Source organism: Contarinia nasturtii, unplaced genomic scaffold (assembly GCF_009176525.2).
Source record: "Contarinia nasturtii isolate CC-2019 unplaced genomic scaffold, AAFC_CNas_1.1 Cnas_scaffold_285, whole genome shotgun sequence".
Lineage (NCBI taxonomy): Eukaryota > Metazoa > Arthropoda > Insecta > Diptera > Cecidomyiidae > Contarinia > Contarinia nasturtii.
The window spans coordinates 5,705,361-5,730,663 of NW_022197640.1; the positions used below are offsets into that span (position 1 = coordinate 5,705,361).

At 33.3% G+C, this 25,303-nt stretch overlaps 1 protein-coding gene across 1 annotated transcript in view; it reads right to left on the reverse strand.

The window, feature by feature from the left end:
* Nucleotides 1-25,303, reverse strand: part of LOC116337843 — a 73,397-nt gene that overhangs the window by 45,396 nt on the left and 2,698 nt on the right. The window contains exons 2-5 of the mRNA XM_031762774.1: nucleotides 24,591-24,907; nucleotides 21,014-23,153; nucleotides 20,781-20,905; nucleotides 18,842-19,308 (exon numbers count right to left, since the gene is read on the reverse strand). Of these exons, the coding sequence (XP_031618634.1) occupies nucleotides 18,842-19,308; nucleotides 20,781-20,905; nucleotides 21,014-23,153; nucleotides 24,591-24,707 (2,849 nt within the window). The 5' untranslated portion in view covers nucleotides 24,708-24,907. The remainder of the gene's footprint in view (nucleotides 1-18,841; nucleotides 19,309-20,780; nucleotides 20,906-21,013; nucleotides 23,154-24,590; nucleotides 24,908-25,303) is intronic.

A 25,303-nucleotide genomic window follows, 5' to 3' on the forward strand; every position in this document is an offset into this window, starting at 1 on the left:
AAGAGTGGCCACTTGTGATCTATAAAATATACGTTACTAAGAGTGCTAATACATTCTTTTATCTGTTTTTAGTGTTTCTTCAGTACTCAGGTACGTGAGTGAAATTTTATGTGGTACACATATTTTTAAATGTCCATACTAGAATTGAGAGCATGTTTAATGCTTTTTAATTTCTTTTTTCAGCCAGTACTGATCAAAGAACGGCATAGACAATCTTTGGCCATCAGAAACAAAATTCAAACAAACAAACAAGAGCACGAAAAACCGAAAAAAATTGATTCGGTTGGGTCACCGATTGTTTGATGTGAATTTTTTCTTGACGCAATTTTTAAATTTGGGGTAATTGAAACAAAATGTATCAATTGTGCGTGAGTATGTGAACCCATTTTCAGTTTCGTGATCTAGACTCTAATAACTTCTAGGTATTTGGATCACAATGAAGTGTTTGTTGTCTGTTTAAATCTTTTTTTCAATGCGTTAAACCAAAGTGCTATAGCACTAAAACTATTTACTTATCAAGTAATTTATTTCAATCGATTGCAAGCTTAAATCACTCTCCAATATAAACACTAAAACCTTTTGTTTTCGCATTTACGCGACGGTAATAAATTAGTGTGGTTGTTATTGGAAAAATAAATCTCGAGAAAAGTTAATTCATACGCGCGCTTAAATCCCCATTCAGAGCGTGTGTGTATGTATGCGCGCACTTTTTCCTATCTGATAGTTCATATTCTCTTCAACTAAAGTCGATTCGATCTCAATTCTATACAAATAAAATCCTACTTTTGCCATTTTTATCCGTTAGCCGTATTGATGACGTTCATATGTTTGCACACAATACAATAGATACGGGATAACAGTTCACTGAATGTGATGAAGAAAGAGAATATCCAGCGATGAGACATAAAACAGAGTATGTTTCTCAGAGTTTTGGGTTGGTGGTAAGAACCAGGGGTCACAGATGGGAATACAAAAAACAGGAGTAAAAAAGGGTATATGTCTGTTATCTACTAAATAATTATCAGCAATATAAAAAAATGTAAAAATGATAAAATTTTACGAAAAAAAAAACTCTTTTTTCCAGTTTTTTGTGTTTGATAGAGACAGACACACAGAGAGTTAAGTTCAGAGATGTAGCATTAACCATGGATTAGATCGAGCGTTGATGCATAAAAATGAACGAAGTGATGCGAAAACGAGAACAAGAACCCGAAGAGCGTAAATAAAGTTAATCGATCTGCGTATGTGTCGCGCTCTGACAAAAGCATACACTCGAACGATATGGGCAAAAAGAAGAGAGCATATGAAGAATAAAAGAGCTATATGTAACATGTAGATCTCGGGACTCAAGCAATAAACGTGAAAATCGATTTTCGATGTGCAATTCTGTGTGAGCTTCTCATAAAATACACGTAATATTTGATGGGCTTTTTGATTTCGTTTGTCTAGTACATTTTTTCTGCATTTTTTTCAATCGTTTTTTTTTTCAGCGTTGTTGCATTTGATAATACCAAATCCTCGTTGTTGTCGTGAAAATGATGAATTCAAACCGAATATATTAAAAAAAGCAACAACAACCAAATTAACAGTACAAAAAAAAAGAAAATCCATCGATCTCGATTAAGACTCACACGAACGTGCTCGATTCTTTGAAAGCCATTACGATGAACAACAATCAAATGCCAAAAAAGTACACACATATATATGCATCAATGGTCACTTAACAAATATTAACGGCATTGCTAATAAATATGAACGAACGCGTGTCTATGTAAAATTAAACATTCAGTTAGGCATTCATTTGAATGGATCATCACATTACACATTGATTCGGCCAATATGTATATAATGAATCGTGCTCTAATGACATGTGGCTCATTTTCAATTCCTATTCCATCTACCAATGATAATCTAATTAGCGACACGACACTGCATACCAGAAATATTTGTGAAACAACATTACCACACATGTATATCACCACCCCATTTTGGGGATGAACACAAAATTATGGACATTTCCCATTAGATGTGCAGCATTTGTTGACACCAATGGAAACATCTGGACCGGAATGATTTCACTTTGGCGATGAATTTTTCATTGAATTGTAATTTATATGCATTGAATAGAATCGATTTATATCAATGGTCATTTATAAAGATACATTTTCCAATATCAAAACGATCCAAATAAAATTTAGCAAATATAAAAATTAATCACCAGAGTATAAAATATCTAAGGGGAGTGATTAACATCACATTTACACATATAAGAATTATTTTAATGAAATTCTTTATTCGGCTTTTTAAAAGTATACCATCACAGTGCATGTTTTATTTATATAAACAAAAACATTGAACGGCTTACTTTTTCTAACAACGCTTTTCATTCAAATACTCATTTTGAATTACGACATCAAAGGCATACCAACTTGAAAACAAGAACTCAAAGAGCACAATCGAGCTCATCTTTGTTGTTTGTTTCTTTTTTGGTTTTTGAATTTTGAATTCATCGTAGAGATGGTAGGCGCAGTGAATGCCAACAGACAAACACTTGAACAGTAAACAAAACTTTTTTTCTTGGATTACACTTCAACATTACAAATCGGTAAATTTATTAGATTGAATTTAAATGGTAAATGTATGTATTTTCAATGGCATTTTGATAAAAATGAAAGGCGAATCGAATGATAAGTTGACCACAAATTTTTGGATGAAAAGAATGTCTGAAATTGACGTATATTATAATGTGCAGTTGTGCGTTTGCATGGGTGAGTAACTTTTAGCATATTTTCGATTGATTCATTTCAATTCATTGCTCTTATTGTTGTTTGAAATGGCGATAGCATCTTGGCTTTTGCATGGCAAAACGTGACAAAAGTGGCCGTGTATTTTTTTGTCATTCCATTCTCTGTGGAAGCTAGAGTGAAGCGTCAATTTGGTTTAACATTGGACGGAACAAAGATAGGTCGAAAACAAGAGCCTATTTCATGCTATCGCAAAAACTCATACATATTCAATTGATGGCACATAATAAATGTTGAATACAATGAGAAATGGCACACAACAAACACTTGAACATTTCACGGAAAAATAATAATAAACTCAAATTCAATGCTATTCATATTAGACAATTCGTAGCAAAACATGCACACACAAACGCGCGCGCGTGCACGAAATTCATGAAATTCGATGCACATTTTGTTTGAATAATGTTTATTTTCTTGTTCTGCGTGTAGACTTCAAATGGTTTTTTTTAAGAAGAAGAAATTTTTTTTTCTTCGTTCACGTTCTTCTTCATCTGTTTGTCAGTTGTTTTCCTTGTATTTTCTCGCGTTGCGGCTGTCGTTATTTGATTGTTTAACTGCTTGTTGATTTCGTGGTTTGTGTGTTTTGAGTGTGTCTCACATTTGCTTCATTCCGTCTTTTTTTTTCTCGATCTGTCTCTTTTCCGCTCTTTTTCTCTCTGTCTTTATCTAGATGTTAATGTTTTCCATTTCAAATTCACTGTTTTATTGTGCTACGACGCTCAATTTATTAATATACTTAATAACACAGCAAAAAATACAGTTTTGAATGGTTTGTTTATGTAAATTTCATGTATCTACCGAGTGTGAGATGATGCTCGGTGTCGAGTGTTGTTTAATTTTCACTTGATGTGTCTAGTTTCTATATTGGAGTATATTTTCACGTTTAAGAGAAGAGAAAACATATCGTACACGCATGTAACATGCCATAAATGTATATGACATACATGTTCTAGTTTTGAACAAAAATGAAAACAAAAACGACAACTTATTTGAATTACGCGTGCACTTTTGAAATTTGCAACTTTAACAAGACACACAACTCTATACAATTTGGTATGAAGAGCCATTCATGGTTTAGATTAACGCAATGCAAACAATTCATTTTGGTTTTTCAATAAAAGTCAAATGAAAATAAATTTCACTTCATCATTATTGGAAATTCGTTACCAAATATTCTTCGTTTTCCAGCATTGAAGCAGCGCCAATAACGGAACACAATAGATTTATTCAAGAGAAGAAAAAACTGAGATGATAAGAATGCTATATTAGCTATTGAATGAAAGAAAATGCGATGTGATCCGATATCTGGTGTTTGCCATAATTCTATGCGTGGTAAAAACATCGGACGCACCAAAAAGACAACACGAATTAACAATGACATGGAGAAAAAGCAAACAAATGGCTCAATCTATCTGGTGAATGTTTCGTCTATTCAATGCGATGCGCACAAAAGTCATCATCAATACACATACAATAACCGAAATTGATTTATACTTTAAATCAATCGTTTCACTTGTTTTCGATGGCTGAAAATGGCAAATGGTCGTTTTGCATTTTCATGTCACGCACCAAATGAATGGTGCGACATACGCACAGCGTCCACACCGATAAATAGTGACGATGATGTAAGTTTCGTATATTTCCGTCACCACATTGTTGATTGACTGTATAAAATGTAATTCAAATGGCATATACACGATCGAAACGATGTTCAAGTGTCTTTGCCGAAATTCAACACTAAAAAAGCAACAAATGCTAATCAAAATTTTTTTTATTCAAAATGGAATCGATTATGTTCTCTCTGAAAAAATATTAATAGTCATAAAAAAATCTTATCCATCCATGTGGGTATACTCGTATGTATTGTATCGATCGACAATGGCAAACAAAAACCGAGAGTTCGAGTTAGTTTTTTTTTTTTGACAAGTTTGGCAATTGTTGCGTAGGTGTTTTTAATGTGATTCGGTTTTTTTGCTCTTGACTCATGGCTATCGACACGAAGTGACACAAAGGCGGATTCCATTCATTTCTTCACTATTTAAACGAATCGATTTGCTAAAAGTGCAGAAAACAACAACACATTTATATATATATATGCGTGTGTGTGTGTGTGTTGTACATAGAGATATGAGAGAAAATAATGGCCAAGAACGAAGAATTCATATGAAAATAAATAATAGCAGCACGTAGCATATTCAAAGTTTCAACATATTTTTTTTACCTCAATCGCGAACTCAAAGTATATGTTTAGAGTTTGAAGAGAGAGAGAGAGGGAGATTGAAACGGAAAAAATGGGACTGATTTGAATGCGAGTTGGATCATATCACATTTTTAGTTCGCACCTTGAACGGGTCAAAACCATCCAGAGTCAATCCAAAGGAAAGTGGTACTAGCAGCAATACAAACTTTTCGTAGTTGCTTTTGTTGTTTTCGAAATGTGTGCGTGGACATTCGCCTTTTTAACCCAATTTCCAGTTTTAATTCTTTTTTCGATGGTCACTTCAAATGCAAAAACAAAAAGTTTATAAAGCTTTTTACTTTCATTTGAATTTTTTTCCAATAGATATGATAATAAACCTTTTTATTTATGATTGTTGATTCTGTACGCGTCATAATACATTGCTTGTTCGAACCAAAGTGTTCCGTTCATCCTGGCTTTAATTAAATATTGACTTTAATTAAAAAGGCACACACACACTCATGCTTAAGCCGTGTTTGTGTGCGAAAGAGTTGTGTTTGGTCGGTCAGTCGGTCGAGGGGGGCTCAACTAAAGCGCTAAAACTAAATTAAATTTTTGCACTGATCATCCCGTACCACTACGTGCTGATCAAATCATGACTAAATGTAGTTTACCCCAGATGATATGCACATGTGGAATATGGCTGCAAATATGCCAACGAGTTTCAAGTAAAATGTCGAACCAACAGTACCAATGTAACATTAAATAAAAAATTCTATTTGTGTAACATAAAAGGAATGTTCGTACTTATAAAACGACGAATACAAAATGATGGCTTATTCGATGCCACCGCTAATATTTCACCACATCAATAAAAAAAGAATTCTCATTCATCGATTGCGAATTTACGTATACTATATTTGTACATGTGCGTAGAATTCAATTTAAATTGATTCGAACGTTTTTTTTTCTATTTTTCATTTTTGGTCAATTTGCGCATACGAACATACATTCGATGGATGCCAATTGGATTTTGAAATTCACTAAGAGCTACTTTTGTCGAGTGAAAAAAACCGCAACATGTTGATTGCAATAACTGAAAGCAGTTTGGAAATTTCGATCGATTCCAGTTTTTTCCCCCCAAAATCTTGTTAGCATGTTGAGCAAACGTGAAAAAGCAAATATTTAGAATATACCTATGGTAAAATTGAATAATGTTTTTATTGGCAATGGTGTAACAAGTGGAATACATGTATAACACATCATCATCCATCATTTTAATGTTAAAAACTGAAATTGCTAATTTAATTATTGATCCGATAATCTTGGGGGTGCAAGTAGTTTTTGAAAGCGCACACATAAAAGCATCTACAATGAGCAACCAATTGAAAGTAATGTAACCCCACATACAGAACTTATCGTTATACCGTCAGTAAATGGATTCATGTAAATCCTTCTAATGCTTTAACATTAAACTCGAGACAGATAAAGTATAGCCGCCGCATATATTGCATGCAACTGAATGTATTTTGGTTTTGATGAAACAATTACGTCGACTTTCTTTGTTTTTTGTTTAGCGTTAAGAGTTGATTTTCGCTGTCTTATCGCTGTTTGTGCTCATCTACAGCGATTTCATATGATAATAAGCTTTTGAAAATCTACTCATTTTTTTCCGGCATTGCATTTCAAGCCTTCATTCACTGTGTTGCTTAGAGCACTAAGTCACCATTGTCAAACGATATGATTTCGTGTGTGTGTGTATGCAAACAAATGGGAGCGAACGATGTAGACAGACACACAATGATCGAATGAGTATGAGATTGAGCATTAAAAAAAGATGCGCACACGAATTCTAAAAGAACTTTTTTCAATTTTGATAATCCAAGCAACATTTTGCGAACATTATGTCGAGTGGATGTAATTGGTGCTTTTATCACTTTGTAAAATGTTCTACATAAAGAATTTTAGATGAGAACATTTGTGTTCTGCCACAATTGACTGTGTGTATTATGTTTTTTTTTTTTTTAAAAAAAGGTCCCATTTTTCACTCGATATGACGTTTTATTGTGCATTTGGATGAGTAAAATTGTAATTACGTTACAAAATGTAACAACATGCAAGCCTCATACATACACACATACACAAATACACTTTTACCAGTTAAAGCGTTTAATTAGCGAATATTTTGGAATACAGAATATAACCAGTGCCACAGTTAGACACTACTCTTTGTGACTTGTTTCACCTGACGAATGGTGATACCGTTCGAAATTTTCAAATACACCATAGTAATTTGTCTGGCTCTTGATCTTTATGGACATTCAAAAAAATGTTCAGCACATAAATGTTACCCTTTATCTCCTCGCGCCGTATTTCCACCTTTCGAATGATTTTCAAAACATAACTGAAATGTTATCCTCATTTCCTGCGAGCATAATTCCATGAGCAAAGTCTGTTAAATGGTTTGATACGGTTATTTTTTTTTGGCACCTATTCGGTGCTCACCACAATAAAATAAATGAAGTCTCAAAGAGATAGAACATGAAACGGAAAATTCACATCTGTTTCGATCAAATGGCAAAAAGTCTTTTAAATTCAGTTGATATTTTCTGTCTTTTACGCCGTATGTTTGTTTTTGATGCAGCGAGCGAGAGTGAGAGCGAGAGTGAGAGCGAGAGCGCACCTTTGTGTATTTGAATGTATAATTTTGTTAGTGATTTGCCATTTCGATTCCACAATGCTCAAAGGGAACATTCCCGAAAATAAGCAGATGTAGAATATTTGTTACCATTTAAATTTTTCATGAATGTAAAGTGTGAAAGGTGGGTAGTGATTTAAACGTATGTCAGGTATCTCTATCCAAACGGGTGAATTATTGAAATCAAATGTTGTAAGAAATATGCGTGTATATGAGCCTAGTTTTATTTGAAGATTCCGTATATTTCAAAACCAATATGCCATTACGAGCACCAATGGTAAATCTCTCATCCATGATACATATTTATCAGCATTATTATCCATCAAACGTTTTGCCATGTATATTTTGGCTGTCGTTATATTTAAATATATTTTTTTTTTTGTATTTTGGTAGTAGTGCTTTGGATGAATTTTCCATCCACTTGGATCTGTTTCGTTTGATTTCATCTTAAGATTCTCGTTCGCCGTACCCAATCGTGGAGCGGCAATGGAAAATGAATGCGAAATGAAGCGAGAAAGAAAAACACATGCACAACGCACACACATACACAATTCATATTAAATAGGAAATTAAAATATTTTACGCATCACTTCTGATAAACGATTTAAGCATTATTTTGTTTCAGATATTTATGATGAAAAATGTCGAACGCTTCTGTAAAGATAACGAATATTGTTTGAAACAATGTTTTTGACATGTTCTCGTTTATATTGAAATTGAATGCGACACATGAATTGGGTAAATGGTTTATGGATTCTCTGTCATATTTAAATTTAATAACAAAACATTTAATAATATTAATAAATAAAATAATTAAAAAGACAAAATTGTAAAATATCACACAGAAATACAACTTTTAAAAATCTAATTGCATTGAAATCAAAGAATTTTTTGGTGAAGAATGAAGGTGATGTGTTTCTTTCAAAGTGGATCACACACATACAAATCAATAAGCTTACTTTTTAAATTCGATTTATTTTACTTAATGATCATTGCTTTTTACTGTAATTTTTACCAAAACGGCCATGAATAAGATATGCCATTTCTATCACCAATTTCGATATGAATATTTTAGAGGACGAAAAATTTATTGCAAACACTAAGTTGATTCAGAAAAAAAAGTAAATAGACAAAGTTAAATGTCAGAGCAAAAAAGAAAATTCGCATTGCACATTGAAAACAAAGTTTCGGTGAATCTTGAATTTTTGATTGAAGTGAAATGAAATTTGATTAAATATTAAACAAAAAAATTACAATTCATCAAAAGGTACAACTCGACGCTGACATAAAACCAATTTCAAATTCAATCAATTTTTTCCATTTTGAATCATCTACAAATATAAATAACCATTTCGCTATCAATATCAGTTCGATGTCAATACGAAAACACACACACACACACACACTTCTTTGGCTTTATTTTGATGCACTATTATAGTTGACATTTTAATAGATGCTCTTTGAGAATATTTACTAAATTGACTCAAGAGATAGAAAAAAATGCATCTAAAATGTCTTTATTTTTAAATTAAATGGTAATCACATTCCTCAACTTCTGCTAATTTCATTTTCGGCTACATTTCGATACCAAGGCTGTTAATATAAATTCCATGAACAAGTGCAGCTTTTTCTCAGCTCTGGTCGGCAAAGATAAACGAAAGTATGCTCTTGCTTATTTTGCACAAGATTATTGGATTCTATTTTTGAAATGAATTCTCGCAAATGAATACGTTGCAGTTGATGCTATTTGAGCGTTGGCAGCTGGATAATGTAGTCAATATTTTAAATTAAATATCAGTGTATTTTTGGCTACTGCATCAATTCACATTAAATGCATCACACGTTAAATTCAGCTTGAATTCAAGTGAAAGCCTTCATTGAACGTTGAAATGTGGATTTTCTCTGCCTTGCTCCATCATTATCGAAATCTTCGTATTGTGTGCAAACGACGAAATAGTTAAAATAACACTAATGAAGAAATTCTTCACGTTAACGAACAACATTAGTTTATCGTCGATGTGCATTTGTTCTTCGAAAATAAATGAGCGAACGAAAAAAAAACAACAACAACAAAATAACGAGTGCAAATAATAGCATGTATTTTTGTTGAGAATAGCAACGTGAATTTTTCTTTTCATCATTTATATACCATGCGGAAAAAACACTTGTTTTGAATCATCCATTGTTGCCATTTTCATTTCCGTTTTTTTTATTGCGTGCATTTTATTGAGAGTCTAAGCACTCTCAAAGCGTAAAATATTCATTTGTTCGCGTTCTTTTTTTCGATACGAAAATTCAACTACTAAAAAGTCAAATGCAGTGCATACAAAAAAGGATTAGTGGCCAAGTTCTAGAAGAGTATAACGGTTATGATCTCATTTTCAACTGTCTGCGGATGTTTCTTCGTATATTATACGCTCGCAAACAAACAAAAAAAAAAGCACAATCGATTTTCATCCACTTTTCCTTTTGTGAAAAGAAAAATGTTGCATTGAAAGTCCAAGTCAAATGTGAAATATGCATGTGAATCGGAATGAATAACATCAATTTTAGATTCAAGTTTATTGGAATGTTTTGCTTTAAATACAGTACCACAAAAGCCACTTCAACAATGCAAAATTATTCAATAAAGTGTATAAAATACACAAAATATACTTACAGCATAGAGATTTAGAATAGAATTGTGGTTTTGACAGAGGTTTTTCAATGTGACACATAAGCCACATTGAACGACGATCTTTGTGACATGATATGGTAAACTATCAGCATTTTTCAATCAAATTCGCATAAATAGGCGTCTTTTGTGTGTGTGTATCATACCCAGCCTTTGTATGCTGATTCTGACAAAATCAAAAGAGAAATACCTTTTTATCTGCGTCAAATAGTGTAGAAAATATGTAATAAATACAGTTTGATAATAGTGATGGTGTGTTTTCCAAAACTGAAGAATAGCAAGTATTGTCGAAAGCTCTTTTTTATTAAAATTCAGCTTCGATGTGATTCATATGAGTTGAATTTGCAATTTATAATGGAAATCGGAAGGCACATTGATAAAAGGGATCCAAACTGTCAAATTCCTTGAAATTGATACGAAATAAAAAAAATCATATTCCGAAACTGAAAACGCCAGCCCACACTTTATATGGATACAAATGGAATCGATTTTGAGAAAACTGTATCCGCTTAATTTCATTTTTGTGATTTATTTCTAAATTATTATTATTTGGTTGGAGCTAGCTGCGGTGTAAAGAGAGTACGAAGAGGATGACTGAAAAAGCATTGTATTTAATTGGTTTTCTTTTGTGTTGGCTCCATTTTATTCTTGCACTGAATGCGCGTTTATTTCGAATGAAAAAGTGTTTATTAATTTGAAATGATGGCAACTTTGCTATTAGATGTTTTCCGGTTTCGTAAGTTTAAGAGTTCTACTTTTAAGCCAATGAAATATTTTTCATTCTAATAAAAGTTTTCCTTTCGATAATAATTACCTTCTTTCTGTAAGCATGAAAACATTTCGTTTTAGATTACTATTTAGATCGAAACAGAAATGCGAACATGAACTGGTCTCAAAATCGGCACGACAATAAAACTGAATGGATTCCAATTTAAACGGAATATTGTAATTATTACGGTTCCTTTTCTCGTGGAACGTAGTGTGACCGTGTGCGAGTTGCGCGCTTATTGAGACCATTTTCCATCTAAATCAATGTATTTGTGTACACAGTTCATTAATCAATTAATATTGGATCCCATTTTAATAGTTTAATAACAACAGAAATAAAAATGTCAGGCTCCGATGGTTGAACTCAAGTTTGTGGCAGAAGGTGGCCAACATCTGTGTGTTTGTGTTTGTGTGCCAACCATCGAGGATGCTGACCGTGCACGTGCACAAGAAATAAGTGCAAAAGAAACAGTGGAAAACATATTTAATTTATAAATACCTGACAACAGTAAGCATCAGAACCAAATCATAATAGCCATTTTATTGCCTAGCACAATAATAAGACAAAGTATGACGCACAATAGCAATCCACAATAAATGGGGATACATAAGGCGCAAAATAACATCTTTGCACTGTTCGCAATATGACCGTTCACATAATTACATATTATTTATAAGTCTTCTCTATCACTTCTTATTATTGTACCATAGCTGGCCAGACAGAAACTGTAGACAAGCTTAGCAACAGCGCCTCAGAAAAAAAATAATGACTAAATTGAAAATAATTTACCGTCAGAGATTTTTCTTTGTTCAAAAATCAAAATTGCGTCGTCTTTGGGGCGATTACACAATTTTCAATGTGTGAATGTGACAACGGTACTACTTTTGGATGTGGTGGTTTCTTTATCAAAAGCACGAATGGTACATTCAAAATGAGAACTGGTATAATTATGAACTCGACCAAATGGGCATGCATGTGTTTTGTGCTAAAGTTATGCGTACACTTTATATCCTGATTTTATTCAAAATGAGCATTTATTTGCCCAACATCTCGGCCACACAGCATAAATCAGTTGAATAAAGAATGCCAAGAAAATCTTTCGAATTTATTGAAAATTTTAAGCTTTGACAATAAGATGAATCGTGTGCAAACACACAAAAGAAACCCCATTGAAAACTGCCGCCGACCCTTTTCCACAGTTGATCATTATTTACCACACATACACCACATCAATGTTGTCTATTCCTTGCGTCCGGGTAATTTATCTCCCTTTTCTCTAGTTTTTTTTGAATGAATGACGATACTCACCCCGAAACGACCTACTCAACTGTGATGATAGTTGTGGGCCAGTCGTTTTCATGTTGACAAATTATATGCGATGTGGTTTTTGTGCGTATCAAAATAATCTTAACTGGGATCGAAAACAAAATATGTAAAAAAAACAAACGCTCCAACATCCATTATCAAAGAAGTTTTGCATCTCTAGAATTGTACACTGAATATTATCTACGACGTCAACAAAAAAATCTTATCTTGCAGCAGAACAATGATTTTAAACATATTAGTTGAGCATCGGATCCATCTCGTTGTCTTTTTTATGGTCTTATTGTCAATAATGGAAAGTATCTTGATCTTATCGTCAAAAATATTAAGTTGTTGCTTTGCCAGAATGGTTGATTCGATGAACATGCACAAGTGTCCCAAACTTTTCATGAAGATTCATCACTGCTTTATGGATGTTTTTTTTTTGCTCACCGAATCAATTCAGTGATTACTTTTGCGATCCTATTTTTCTTTTTGAATAATTGATATTTACACTCGAAATAGATGTTTTTGCTATGATATAAGAACTTCATTTAATGAAACGCTTCAATTTGATGCGATTCTATGTATAAAACTGTTTGATCAAGACACAGTCAGACAATTTGAGAAAAATGAAACTAAGTATCGAGATAATGTGGTGAAACTTTTCTTAAGGAAGCAAGAATATGTTGAGGAAATCTTCTGTGAATGAGCTTATTTGATATGAATTAAATGAATTAGTTTCCGTTGCGTGTTCGCCACAATGTTGCGTGTTTGTATGCGATCAGCAGCATTAAAGGAGAAAAAGCCACTACAACAATATAGCTAACAGCCGAATGAGATTGCAAAAGTTTATCGAAAGTTTTCACACACATACTCACACTCAAATTATCATCATTTTAAAATGTGCTACATACAGTGTGACAGATGCAGATAGATAGATAGAAAGAGAGAAAGATTCGTTAGTTGTGTGCAAAACCAAGCAAAAAGGATAACATTTTCCGGATATTTCATTTCCGTCACGACATTTCCGTCTCTGCTCGTTTTTACATGTGAACGCGTTCACGCTAGTTCATTCGTGCCATCTCTTTATATAATATATGCTTATATTTGGTGGCCGAAATTGAGTCGGATTTTGGTTTCACTCATGCAGATCTGCTAAGTGGAATCGTATGTCATTCGACTACGGCCATGGTAAATATCATTTTCAACCAATTTTTCTCTGCATATTCCAAAATTAAAGTAATAAAATAATTTCAACTATTAATATTTCATACTTTGGCATTACGACTTCCCCATTCTGCGCTCTCTCTCTCTCTCCCTCTCTCTTTCTCTGTGTGTCACTACAGATTTTAACCAATGGTTGTAATCATAGTGATATAAAATCTAAAATGGTTCGTTTTCCTCAATCATATTAAAATAGATGATATAATTTCTGATTGCTTCAGTTTGTTTTCAGTCATTTTAAGCCGGATGAATTTGAGTGGTTGAAAAGTATCAAAAATTTTGTTACATAATATGAATACTTCTAATTTGAAATAAATATTATATCATGTCGTTTCGCATCTCATGCTCCCGCATTCATGCCATGGGTATCAAAAATACTGTATGTTTGCAATCATGCGATTCTCTATTTAATTTACACACATTCACATACACACAAACGTTATACTATAGTATAGAATATTTTGCCTTTGAATAGAAATAACTTGCAAAGATTTGGGTCTCACGTTATGTGTAGCGGGAATTAGTTCGTACGGTACGCTTAGCTCATTGAGTCTAAGTTTATATTTATGGTTTTCTTTTATTTCTTCAATTTCTTGAATGCTTCTGTTAAAGGTAGACAATACTTTATATGGTGCAGATGTTTACCGATGAAAGTTCATTGTGGCATACAAATGTTCCCCATATGAAAATCATTGTCGAGAATGAAGATACAAATTACAATCACACTCGCTTTGAAGATATGATATGAATTTGAAATGCACATAATTTTATTATTTGTGTCGGTTTTATTCAAATCAAATGAAAATAGATTAGATATTTAAGACAAAACGAATGAATTTGATGCGGGACACTTGATTCCATAATTTCCGACAACCAAATCATGTTAGATGACGAATAAAAATTATTCGGTCACACTAACGGATAGAACAGTTTGATTGTATGCCATATTCGACCCATTATTGACGGTTGTAAAATATTTATTGATCAAAGACTTTAATTGTGTCACACAAAGTTAATCATAAAGTTTTAAAAAAAACCGTAATCGATTTCGACTGAGCGAATAAACGATGGATTAACATTTATTCCATTGTCTTCATTCAAATTTAATGCGTTAAATGAATCGATTCGTCACAGTGAAAAACACAGTGAAACAAGAAAAAAACACGAAGTCATACCAATCGAATGTGAAAAATGGTATTTTGTATTTGAGGCTGATTAACTAAATTTAATCGATCATTTTATACAAAATTATCACACAGCACTGAGAAATGATGGCAAAACACTGTCAAAAAAACCGTATTCAATCGACGACAACGATCTCGCGCAAATCATTTCAAAATGTGAAGAATATTTCACTTCAATTCAATTAAAAAATATGTTTATGCGCGTGATTTAATTTAATATCAACAATAAACGGATGCTACAAACCAAAAAGGAAAAAATGAATCGGAAATGGACAGCTGTTAAACAAAAAGGAATCACGAATTTTATGTTCATTTTCAATGGTCGCCGATACGTGGTGTACAATTTTATATAATGTCTTATTATTCATATCATCTGACGCGTGGTTGTACATTTTCTCTTGTTACAAGTAAATCAATTCGACAGTATAACACGAACGAAAAAATGGCCATATTGTGCGGTGATACACACAACAAGAACCAACCAGTTGGCATTTTCATTTTATTGCATAAATATCACGATTCTTTTTTCACGTTGTCATTGAATTTTGCACGCATTTTGATTGTAAGTTTCTTGTCACAATAAACATAAAACGCCGTTGACTCTATTTCTTGCACTGCCATTTGTTTTAAATATATTTTGATACTGTTGATGACCCAATGGAGAATGAATCTTATATCAAAATTATATCGATTCGTTGAAACACTCGTAATACATTGTCGCTGGCGACTATTCGGGCGTTTGTTCTCGTTTTTTCAAACCAAACGAAATCAATAACGGAGGTGTAAAAAGTGGCATTGAGTGATTTCATTCGACGAGAAAATTGAAACTAACGATTCGATCGTATTTATTTCCGTAATGAATGTCCAAAATGGATTTTTAAAAAAGGTTCAATCAATTGATTTATTTTCAACATTTTACGTAATTTGATCAGAATCAACCATTTATGATCATCTCATTTCAATTTTTTCGTTGATGAATTTTATGCATTTCGATTAAAAGATTTTTTTTTTTGATAAAAAGTATAAGACTGTTATTCCGAATGCATTAATCTTTTTCTAGTTTTGTATATATGACCCATATACACAGAAAATTGCGATCATGTGCGCACATTTATTTTCGGTTCATATTACTGTACATTAATCGATTTATTGATTCAATCAGATTAATATTCAGCGGATCGAGCTCATTTTATACATATATATATATGTATGTATCTTTTTTTCAAATTGTAAAATAATTTGATCGAGTTGTTAATTTTTTGTTGTCGCTTGCCACGAAATGAAACGTTAGGATAATGTATATATTATAAAAAAATGGTTGATATTGAACTTTAGGATATAACTGTCTCGCTTCACTATAAATAAATTAAAAAAGTCTGTGACCATAAACTATTATTACGGGCTGTGGTGTGAGAGAGAAAAAAAGAGTTCACAGGCCTGAGAAGCAGCGAAAGAAGAAGAAGAAGAAGAAAAAATAGTCATGAGGCAGCCAAGATACAAGAAAATGACATAAAATGTGATATTGATGGTGGTTAAACGTAGGCAAACTCGTTTGCTGCTCTCTCGCTAAGTTGGCTATTGGCAACATTCGCATGTACACCAATTATTATATTTACTTTTGTTCTCTCTTTTGCTTGGCCAGACATTCAGCGACGTTTCGCGACTTTTTCCTTTATTTCTTCATCTTGTCTTTTTCCTCGTCGATTTGTTTTCTCTCTCTCAGACTTTGTCTCCTTCAGCATTTGTTATCGCACTGTAACTCTTGCACATTTTGTGCTGCACCATTACGCCATGTCTGTGATGTGTATGTACAGTATACCATTGCATTGAGACTGTCTTGTGCACTACGTTGAATCTTTTTTTGTTTCTTCTGTCGATCTCTTATGAGACTTTCCTTTTCTCATTTTACATCACGATTACGTATGACCTTAACGTTGAAATTGCTATGAGCTACCGTATCAATATTCCACCAATCGTGCATAGAACTGTAGCTGCATTCAAATGATCACTCCTTTGAAAATATGAACAAGAGATGAGCATTTTCTTTTTATTTTACAATGAGAAAATATTTTTTTTTTGATTGAAACAAAAAAGAAAAATCAAACTGAACCATAATCGAGAGGGAACAATGCCAAATTAAAACGGAAGAAATCGACAATGAATCGTTTGTTTTCCAACTGTTTTAAAGTAAAAAGCAAATAGTGACAAGGAGAAGAGATAATAACTTAAGAGATTATCATCGGAGCTTTTTATTTTTCCTTGTGTGTGTGTGCGGCTATGCTACAAAAATTATTGCTCGCTAATCGAATCGCACAATAGAATTCACGGAAAGTAGCTCCGCATGAATATACAGAGATATAGAAAAATAAAGTCTGTGCTAAACAGAATATACATAAAATAAAGCCCCTTTTCCAATTGTGAACGCGCAAAATATTCTGTTATCCAAATGGAACAATCATAAAAGAAAGGAAAATCTTTACTTTCCGCATTGGTTTCTATCTTCTTTTTTTTTTGTCCGTTCAACGTTAAAAGAATGGGCATTTTCGGATTTTCATTCTTTTTTATTCTTTGAAGATACATACGCGAATGAGAGCGCATACCGCGAGCGCAATTCACACAACAATAGACGGTGGGTCTTTTGATTGTCGGCTGGTTAGTTGAGGCTGGGATTTCAATTTGTAATATTTATTCGTTTTTGTTTTCGAGTGTTCTTTATTTTTATTCCTTACTGGTATGAGCGTTTTTTTTTGTTACTTCAGTCCCGCATTTCGCATTTTATGATGACAACAACAAAAAAAAAATTGATAAGAATACACATATACATAAACACAAAAGTCACCATTCAAAAAACGAAATCACTGCGATAGAACGCATTAATCACGTAAAATAAGCTTAATGGAATGTTAAAAAAAATCGTTCGTAAATGCGTCAATTTTCGTTTTATTGATGACCGGTCGCATTCACTTCTTGCGGTTTTGGTGAATTTATTCGATGAGTACGAGTGTTTTTTCTTGTATGTCCCGTTTCACATTCTATATCACTTTGTAACAATATCAAACACAAAAACTGGCAGACTTGTCTTTTGGTCTCTAATGTTAAAGCGAATGAATGATTTCTTTTGATTTTTCACACAAAACTTATTGACTGTGTTCAGAATGAAAGTGATGAGCGAGAGAGATGGGCAAAAAGTGCATAAAATTGACATTAGACTGCTCAAACAATGGTTGCCTTTTTGTTTATTACTACTTAACGATTGTTATTCGCATTTTATTCTGTCGGAACAATTTCATGGGCTTCTCTCTCTCTCTTTCTATAACTGAACTGTTGTTATTATGAGAAATTCGCTCTTTATTCCTCACACTTTCATAGTCTTTTCATACCGTCTGATTTTAAATCATGTCTGAAGTTTGGTAGTTTTATTTTTGGTATATTTTCTTTTCAAATTGTGTTTGTGAATATATTTTGATACACAAAATGGAAAGCGAAATATTCTTTCGAAGCGCGCACGATTATTTCGCTCTTTTTCCTTATTTTTTTTTTTTTAATATATAAACTCATTCACTGTTGTTTCCTTTACCAATGAACAAAAACACATAACATGCACAACAATTGAACACATTCACTGACTTGCATACACAGACATATATAAATTTACCCCGATTCAAAGTTTGTTGCTCTGTTTATAATTTCGTTTAATTGTCGTACAATTCAATATATTGAATATGACGTCTTTTAAAAACTGAACTTTTTCAAACTTGCTTTGACACTTTTACTGTTCTTCGTTACGACAAATAAAAAATAAAATGTTCTCGCATCGTAACCGAGCACATAATAACATACACGTCGTCAAAAAAGTATCAAACGACAAAAAATTCCAATGAATATTTTTGGTTTGTTGTATGTTTCCAAATAAGGTAAACAATATTCTACATAATTCGATTTTAAGTTAAATACTGTTTCTTTTAAATTGTTTATATTTTCATCGTAAATTTATGCCGTACCTGATCGACGACGCATCACCTGCGAACTCTGAAACAACACTAGTGTCAACAGTCTTCAGTTCGGTATATTTTGATTCAGTTGTTGTCGCGAGCGTTGTTATGGATGCTTGCGTTGTCTTGTTGCCGTTGCTATTGCTATCTGTTCGCGTGGTGGTGCCAACATTGTTGCCGTTTCCATCATCGTGCTGCAGCTTCGGCGACTGGTTCGTTGATGGAGCAATTGTAGTTGATTTGACTGTACACACTGATGTATACGTATTGTCTGTCGTTTCTTGTTTATTATCATCTGTGGAGCTTGACTGTGACGCTGTTGATGATGATGATGGCGCTATTGTTGGATTCGCAACCGATACGACAGTAGAAACGGTAATAGCATCTGTATTTTGCGTACCGCTTGCGTTTGCATTTTGACCATGCTCCAACAAAGATGCTGTTGATGTTGTTGCTTTGTTCAATAGCATTTTGTTCTGGTGCGGTGAAACAAGAGAGAAAGAAAGAGAAAAAGGCGCATAATTCGAAATTATCAGTGAGAATTTATATTACAAACATTTCAGAATGAATATATATAGGTTTTGGTATGCAATTGAATTGTATGCTTGTTGTTTTCTGATCTTATTCCAGTCATTTATAAAATAAAAAAATCTCAACAATTTTACGATTATTTTTTTCCGAATTCAGTGGCATTATTAACGAAGCAAAGCAAAACAGAAGGCAACAAATAAACAAAATGAAATCGAATGGAAAAACTTATGAGAAAAAGGCAATTTTAATTAAAATCCATCATTATAGCCAATTGATTTCTGTCGAACAATAAAAAAAAGCGATAACACAATGGCTGCAAGCATTCGATGGAATTGCATATTTCGTTGGAATAAAATAGCCAAACATACCAATGAAAACACTCACTTGAAATGGATATGAAATTTTAAATTGCTTGATGGAAATGATAGAAATATGTTGTTTTTTCATCGATTTTTTTTTTGGGTGGAATCGTCATAAAAGGAATTAAATGTAATAGTGCGTAAAACTTTTTAATTTCCGTCAATAAAAAGTTTGTTATGCATTGAATCACAATAGATTTTTTCCATTGATATAAAAGAGAGTGAGAAGAAAGTTCGAAATTTTCACTTCTCAGTCAACCGAATGGTACATAATACCAATAAAATTCGGTGTAGTTTTACTTTATTTGAAAATGGCGTTTTAAAGAAAAACTGAGCAACCACTGAAATATCGACAAAAAGTCCCATCAAATTATGATTTATTTACGAAGATCTGCAGTATGCTGAACAATTTTAATGGTAATCGATGACACATGCCTGCTTGAGAGTCACGCAAAATCTATGCCATATTGCTATTAATTAATTGTAACTGAAATTGATTCGGTTGGCATGGATGCACGGCTATTTTATAGTATTGTTTTATTAAATAACTTACTACATGTTACCTATCATGATCGAGCATAAAAGTATGGTTAATGCGTTGTCTTTTTTTCGGTGGTATTCAAACCATTATGTTGGCTATTCATTTATTTACATTTTTTTCTGATTTTTTCTCATGATTTCTCGAGATTTTTTTATTTAAAAAAATGAGCAGCATTTTTAATTGCAATAACAAAATGTACACAATGTTTTTGTGTTTTATTTTTGCGTCGGCATATGCGGTACATTCCAATGTTTCTGAAAACATTCAGTTCTGACATGCTACACATTCCAATTATTGGACTTTCAACCGACATTGGCTGAATTGTACATTATTTAATAAAAATCATTGTTTTCCGAAAAAAAATCAATGAAATATTAAAGCGTGAATTAATATATAGCGTTTGCATGTTAGAGAAAGCCACATTCGTGTTTGAAATCATTATATTTTTCACCCCCAAGGATATATATACAAATACATACATTTTTTTTTCTTTGATCTCAATTTTTTTCCAACTTACCGATTGATTTGAATCCACTTTTTCGTTGGAGATGACATTTTCCCGTTCGAATACGTCATCGTTCAACTGATCGTCATCATTGTTTTTATTGTCAGGATTGCTTTTCAGATTTTGAGTTTTAGTACCTAATTACATGAATTTCACATTAAATTGTTATTTATTATGTCAAGTCTTAAGAAGAAAGTGAAAAAAAGAAAATTCATTTTTTTTCTACTTAAAACATCATGGCTTACCCATTGATGGTGTAGTTTTGTTGCCATTGTTATCTGATTTAGTGCTGCTGCTGCTATTTTTTGCCGATGACGATGTCGACATCGATTTTTTCGATGAGTCTTCCAAAGGATCTTTTACTTTGGTTGTAGTGGAGGTGGTGGTAGTGGTTGTCGTCGATTTGGTTGTGTTGGCATTTGAAGTTTTTTGCTTTGTAACGCTGCCATAATCTGCGGGAGGGCAAATCGTATCTCTGCCTCCAACGTTAATGGTGTGCAATTGATTATTTGCATTTGTAGCGGCTTGAAAGCTGCAAGTCTTTTTCACATTACTCAAATGTTTCATAAAATCTTCGGCATAGCGATTTGCTTTAATGTCAATGTTTTGCATGTCATCATTATAATTCGAAATCTGACTGTTGTTCGACATACGTGCGCTACTTTTTCGACTAAAGTTGCCATCATCAAAGTCCGATGAAAAGTAACTTGATGAACAATCACAATTTCGACATTCATAACGGCAATTATCGGAGAAGCTACATTTTTCACCATCGGCACACGGTTGACAATCGTAACCGAATTGACAACTCTCCGCACTTCCGTAATATCGTCGTTGTGCCGGATACGAAAACATTGAATCTCCCATACTTGAATCACTCATTTCAGCTTGTTTATAGTAGCGATTATTGGAATTCTCACTCTTGACAGACATTTCACTTAAAATGGATGCCTTTGAATCGGTTTTATAAATTTGTGGCCGCAATTGTTGAGCATAAATTTGCTCATTGTTCAAATCATAAAAGTTGCTTTTAATTGAGGGTTTCGTATACTTTTGATGATGATGCAACGAATCACTCGATGACGATGATATCTTTTGTGCAATTGTTTTGTGCATCGGTGCATATTTCTGTAATCGATAAATTTCCTCAATTGGATTGTAATCACTGGTGAATGCAACTGGTGTTGTTTCAATTTTAAAAACGCCTGGATTCTTTGGATTATATGATTGATATTGTAGGACATTGGGAGTGGCCGTTTGAATAATATTGCTAATACTTTCATGTGAATCGGACGAACGAAGTTTGTCGTGGTCGCCAATGCTTCGATTTTCATCGAGCGGTGTTTTTAATTTACCACTCGCCATTGCCACTCCCGACGATGTTGAATTTCGACCATTCATCGATTCTTTTCTTTGTTCACTAGCCTTACAAATGTCACAATTTTTATTCGTACACTCTGCAATGCACAGCTCACAATCCGGATAATTGATCAAATTTTTCGCTTTGTTTAGCTTTTGTGGTTGCTTTTTATCGGTGTAAAAAATCTCTTCATAAATATTCTCCTCGCTTTTTGAAATCGTTTGATTGTTGACGGACGCCGAACGAAATTTGGCCGTTGATTTTTTCGTTGATTTTAGACTTTCCTTCAACAAATAGTAATTAAAGCTTTTTATGCCAATTTCACCGCGCAAAAATCGCTTTCCGATTTGAAATTTACTCATTTCCTTGGTCTTTTGATGTTGATCTAATTGTTCAAATGAATGTGCTTCGCTGCGAGCCAACGATGAATACTTTCGATCATTCAATGATAACATTGATGATAATTGTTTTGGACGCTCTTTCATACGTGACAAACGCTGTGTGTCATTCAAAAATGGTTCGTCGTCGTAGAAATCGCTTGCAAATTCATTGATTGAGCGTGGACTTTTCATCAGTAAATTCTCTTTGCTAAATGCCTTGCGGTAATAAATTTTATCGAATCCACGACGATTTTGTGACTCTTTTTCACGCTGAAAGCATAGCATTTTCTTTTGTTGTTTGTAAATGTTGCGGTCGAGACTTTGGCCACGACGCACATAATTCGATTCATCCGAACTGGTTGAATCTTCGGAGCGAAAATTTTTCGCATATTTATCGTTGAGTGGTATTTTTTGTTTTGCATCATATTTAAAGGTTTGGTTGGATTGCTTTTTTCGTGGTAAAATGTGCATTGTATTGTATTTTTCGGTATCACGATCAAATATTTTCGCATCCAAAAGCGAACAGGATTTACGTCGAGCCGAATCTGGACCACTGTTACGACGCATTGGTAATGCCAAATGACGAACATCCGCTGTATATGCTGGATCATCGGCGTACCTTGGCTGAGCCGTTAGATCTTTTAGCTAGAATAGAAAATCGATACCAAAAAAAAAACAATTTAAAAAGAACAATCGAGGGGATAAAAAAAAGCGGCCCAGCTTCAATGTAGAATATTATGTAGATAGGATATATGGAATGACTAAAACGTATCTGTGTGACAGTACTATACACATAAGGTGTAAGGCTCAAGGCTTCTGATTACATTTCAATACAAAAAAAATTGTGTACACATTGATCAATGCATACATTGGATTGTTGGTTCCAAACGCTTTGATAGACAATTTCAAATGACATTGATTCTGCACATAGAGAAAGAACAAAAGCACGAACGATAGAATGGCGATGTAAAGCGTATTTGCATTCAATGCTTTGGCTGTTCTGTCAATCAATTAAGATAATTGTTGGACTTGATATCTATTTTAAATGACATTTGGCATTGGTGGTGAGCTTGGTCTTTTTTTGTAATGCTCCATACCGAAATTAATGTAAATGGAAAATGTTCCGTGAATGTCCACGGGACAATTAAATTTACTACTAGTAAACGGGTACAAGTTTTTAATCTCATTCACCGCGGAAAATTAGGAAACAGTGGAAAAAAAATATGTAATCACTTATTTTGAAAATGTACAAAGAAAGATTATTGCTATTGTAAGAACCTCTTGTGCAAAACACAATACAAAATAAGTATACTCTGGTATGTATTACAAGGGAACGGGTGTTGCTTATGCATCTATCTAAAGTCCTTACACACTGTACTGTCCGCGTGTGTGTTGTTTTCTTTTTATTCCTTGAATTGAAATTGTGCTTATACTCAACTTAACTAACTTGTATATGTTACAATATGTGCAGTTTCCGAAGAATAATTGCGAAGTTTGTTCTTCTGGCAATAATCACATTGGCGATAGTATATATCCAGCTAGAGCCCATCATCCGTATCGATTTCTTTAGCCTTGAGCTGATTTTGTCTATATGCTTTATTGTTTGTTGGCACTCTCGCCCCCTTTTTTTGAAGTGTGCCCATGAGCTCTTGGCTCGGTGAATGTTGTCACAATTTCAATACAGCAAATAATGCACATTAAGCACAAAAAATAACAAATTAGAGAGAAATGTCATCATTGTCGCATGTTGTCGTCAGTCTATAAGTAGAACCATCGCCATACATTTTATGCGGTAAATAAGTGAAAAAAAGACGTTTCACAAACAACACGTCTATCACAAAACAATCGAATCGGCTTTGGTTTGTTGTTGTTGTGCACATTTTTTTATGCATTATCTTGTGTTCAAGTGACGATACGGATTTAATGCTATTTTATTGAGGTTAAATAATTTTCTATCAAATACTCAATGGAGCATTTTGGCATTGCTATAATGAATTGCAATTGAGCTATTTTAAAATGGTAAATGCTTGAGCTGCTAAATAGATAAAAGAACCGTGCTACTCATGTGTACATTTCAATTACCTTGAATTTACTCTTTTTCCTGCTGCGACCGTCATCCGTTAATTTCAACAATTTTGGCCGCATCGGACGCTTCTGATCTTTCAGCTCAAATTGGTGGTAATCAGTTTCTGATGTCATGTTGATATAATGGTTGATTATGTTGAACAAAAAATAGTATATTTTTTCTTCGTTGTATACGTTTTCGTCTTTCAACTTCGATTGGATTAGAGTGCTTTTGTAAGCCACCGCGTTATTATTATGGGCTATTCATATATAATTCGCTTTGATCATAAGAATCAGCTTAAATCCGCAAATACTTATTCAACGTCGCAGTCTGGCTAAAAAAAAAATGAAAATCGTGAAGAAGAAAACCAACCGAAAAACCGATTATTTCTATTATTCCAGCTCAATTCGTTCTATAAATATGGCGATACGGATTGAGAAAAATCACACATTCCATTCTTATTCCTTCGACGAATGGATTTTTGCCGTTATTCGTTTATCGTAAATGCGAACAAAACAAAAATGTATGCAAAATCATTTTAAGGATTTGATAATACATTGAGCAAGTATTTGGTTGTGAACACAAAAAAAAAAGAAAATATTCTAAATATTTTGATACAATGAAACCTTTGAATCGCTTTTAAATCCGTTTGTTCACTGATGCCAATATTGCGCACAAAAATTGTTGCGAACAAAAAAGTATCAATTGTTTGTTTTGTTTTGTGTTGTTG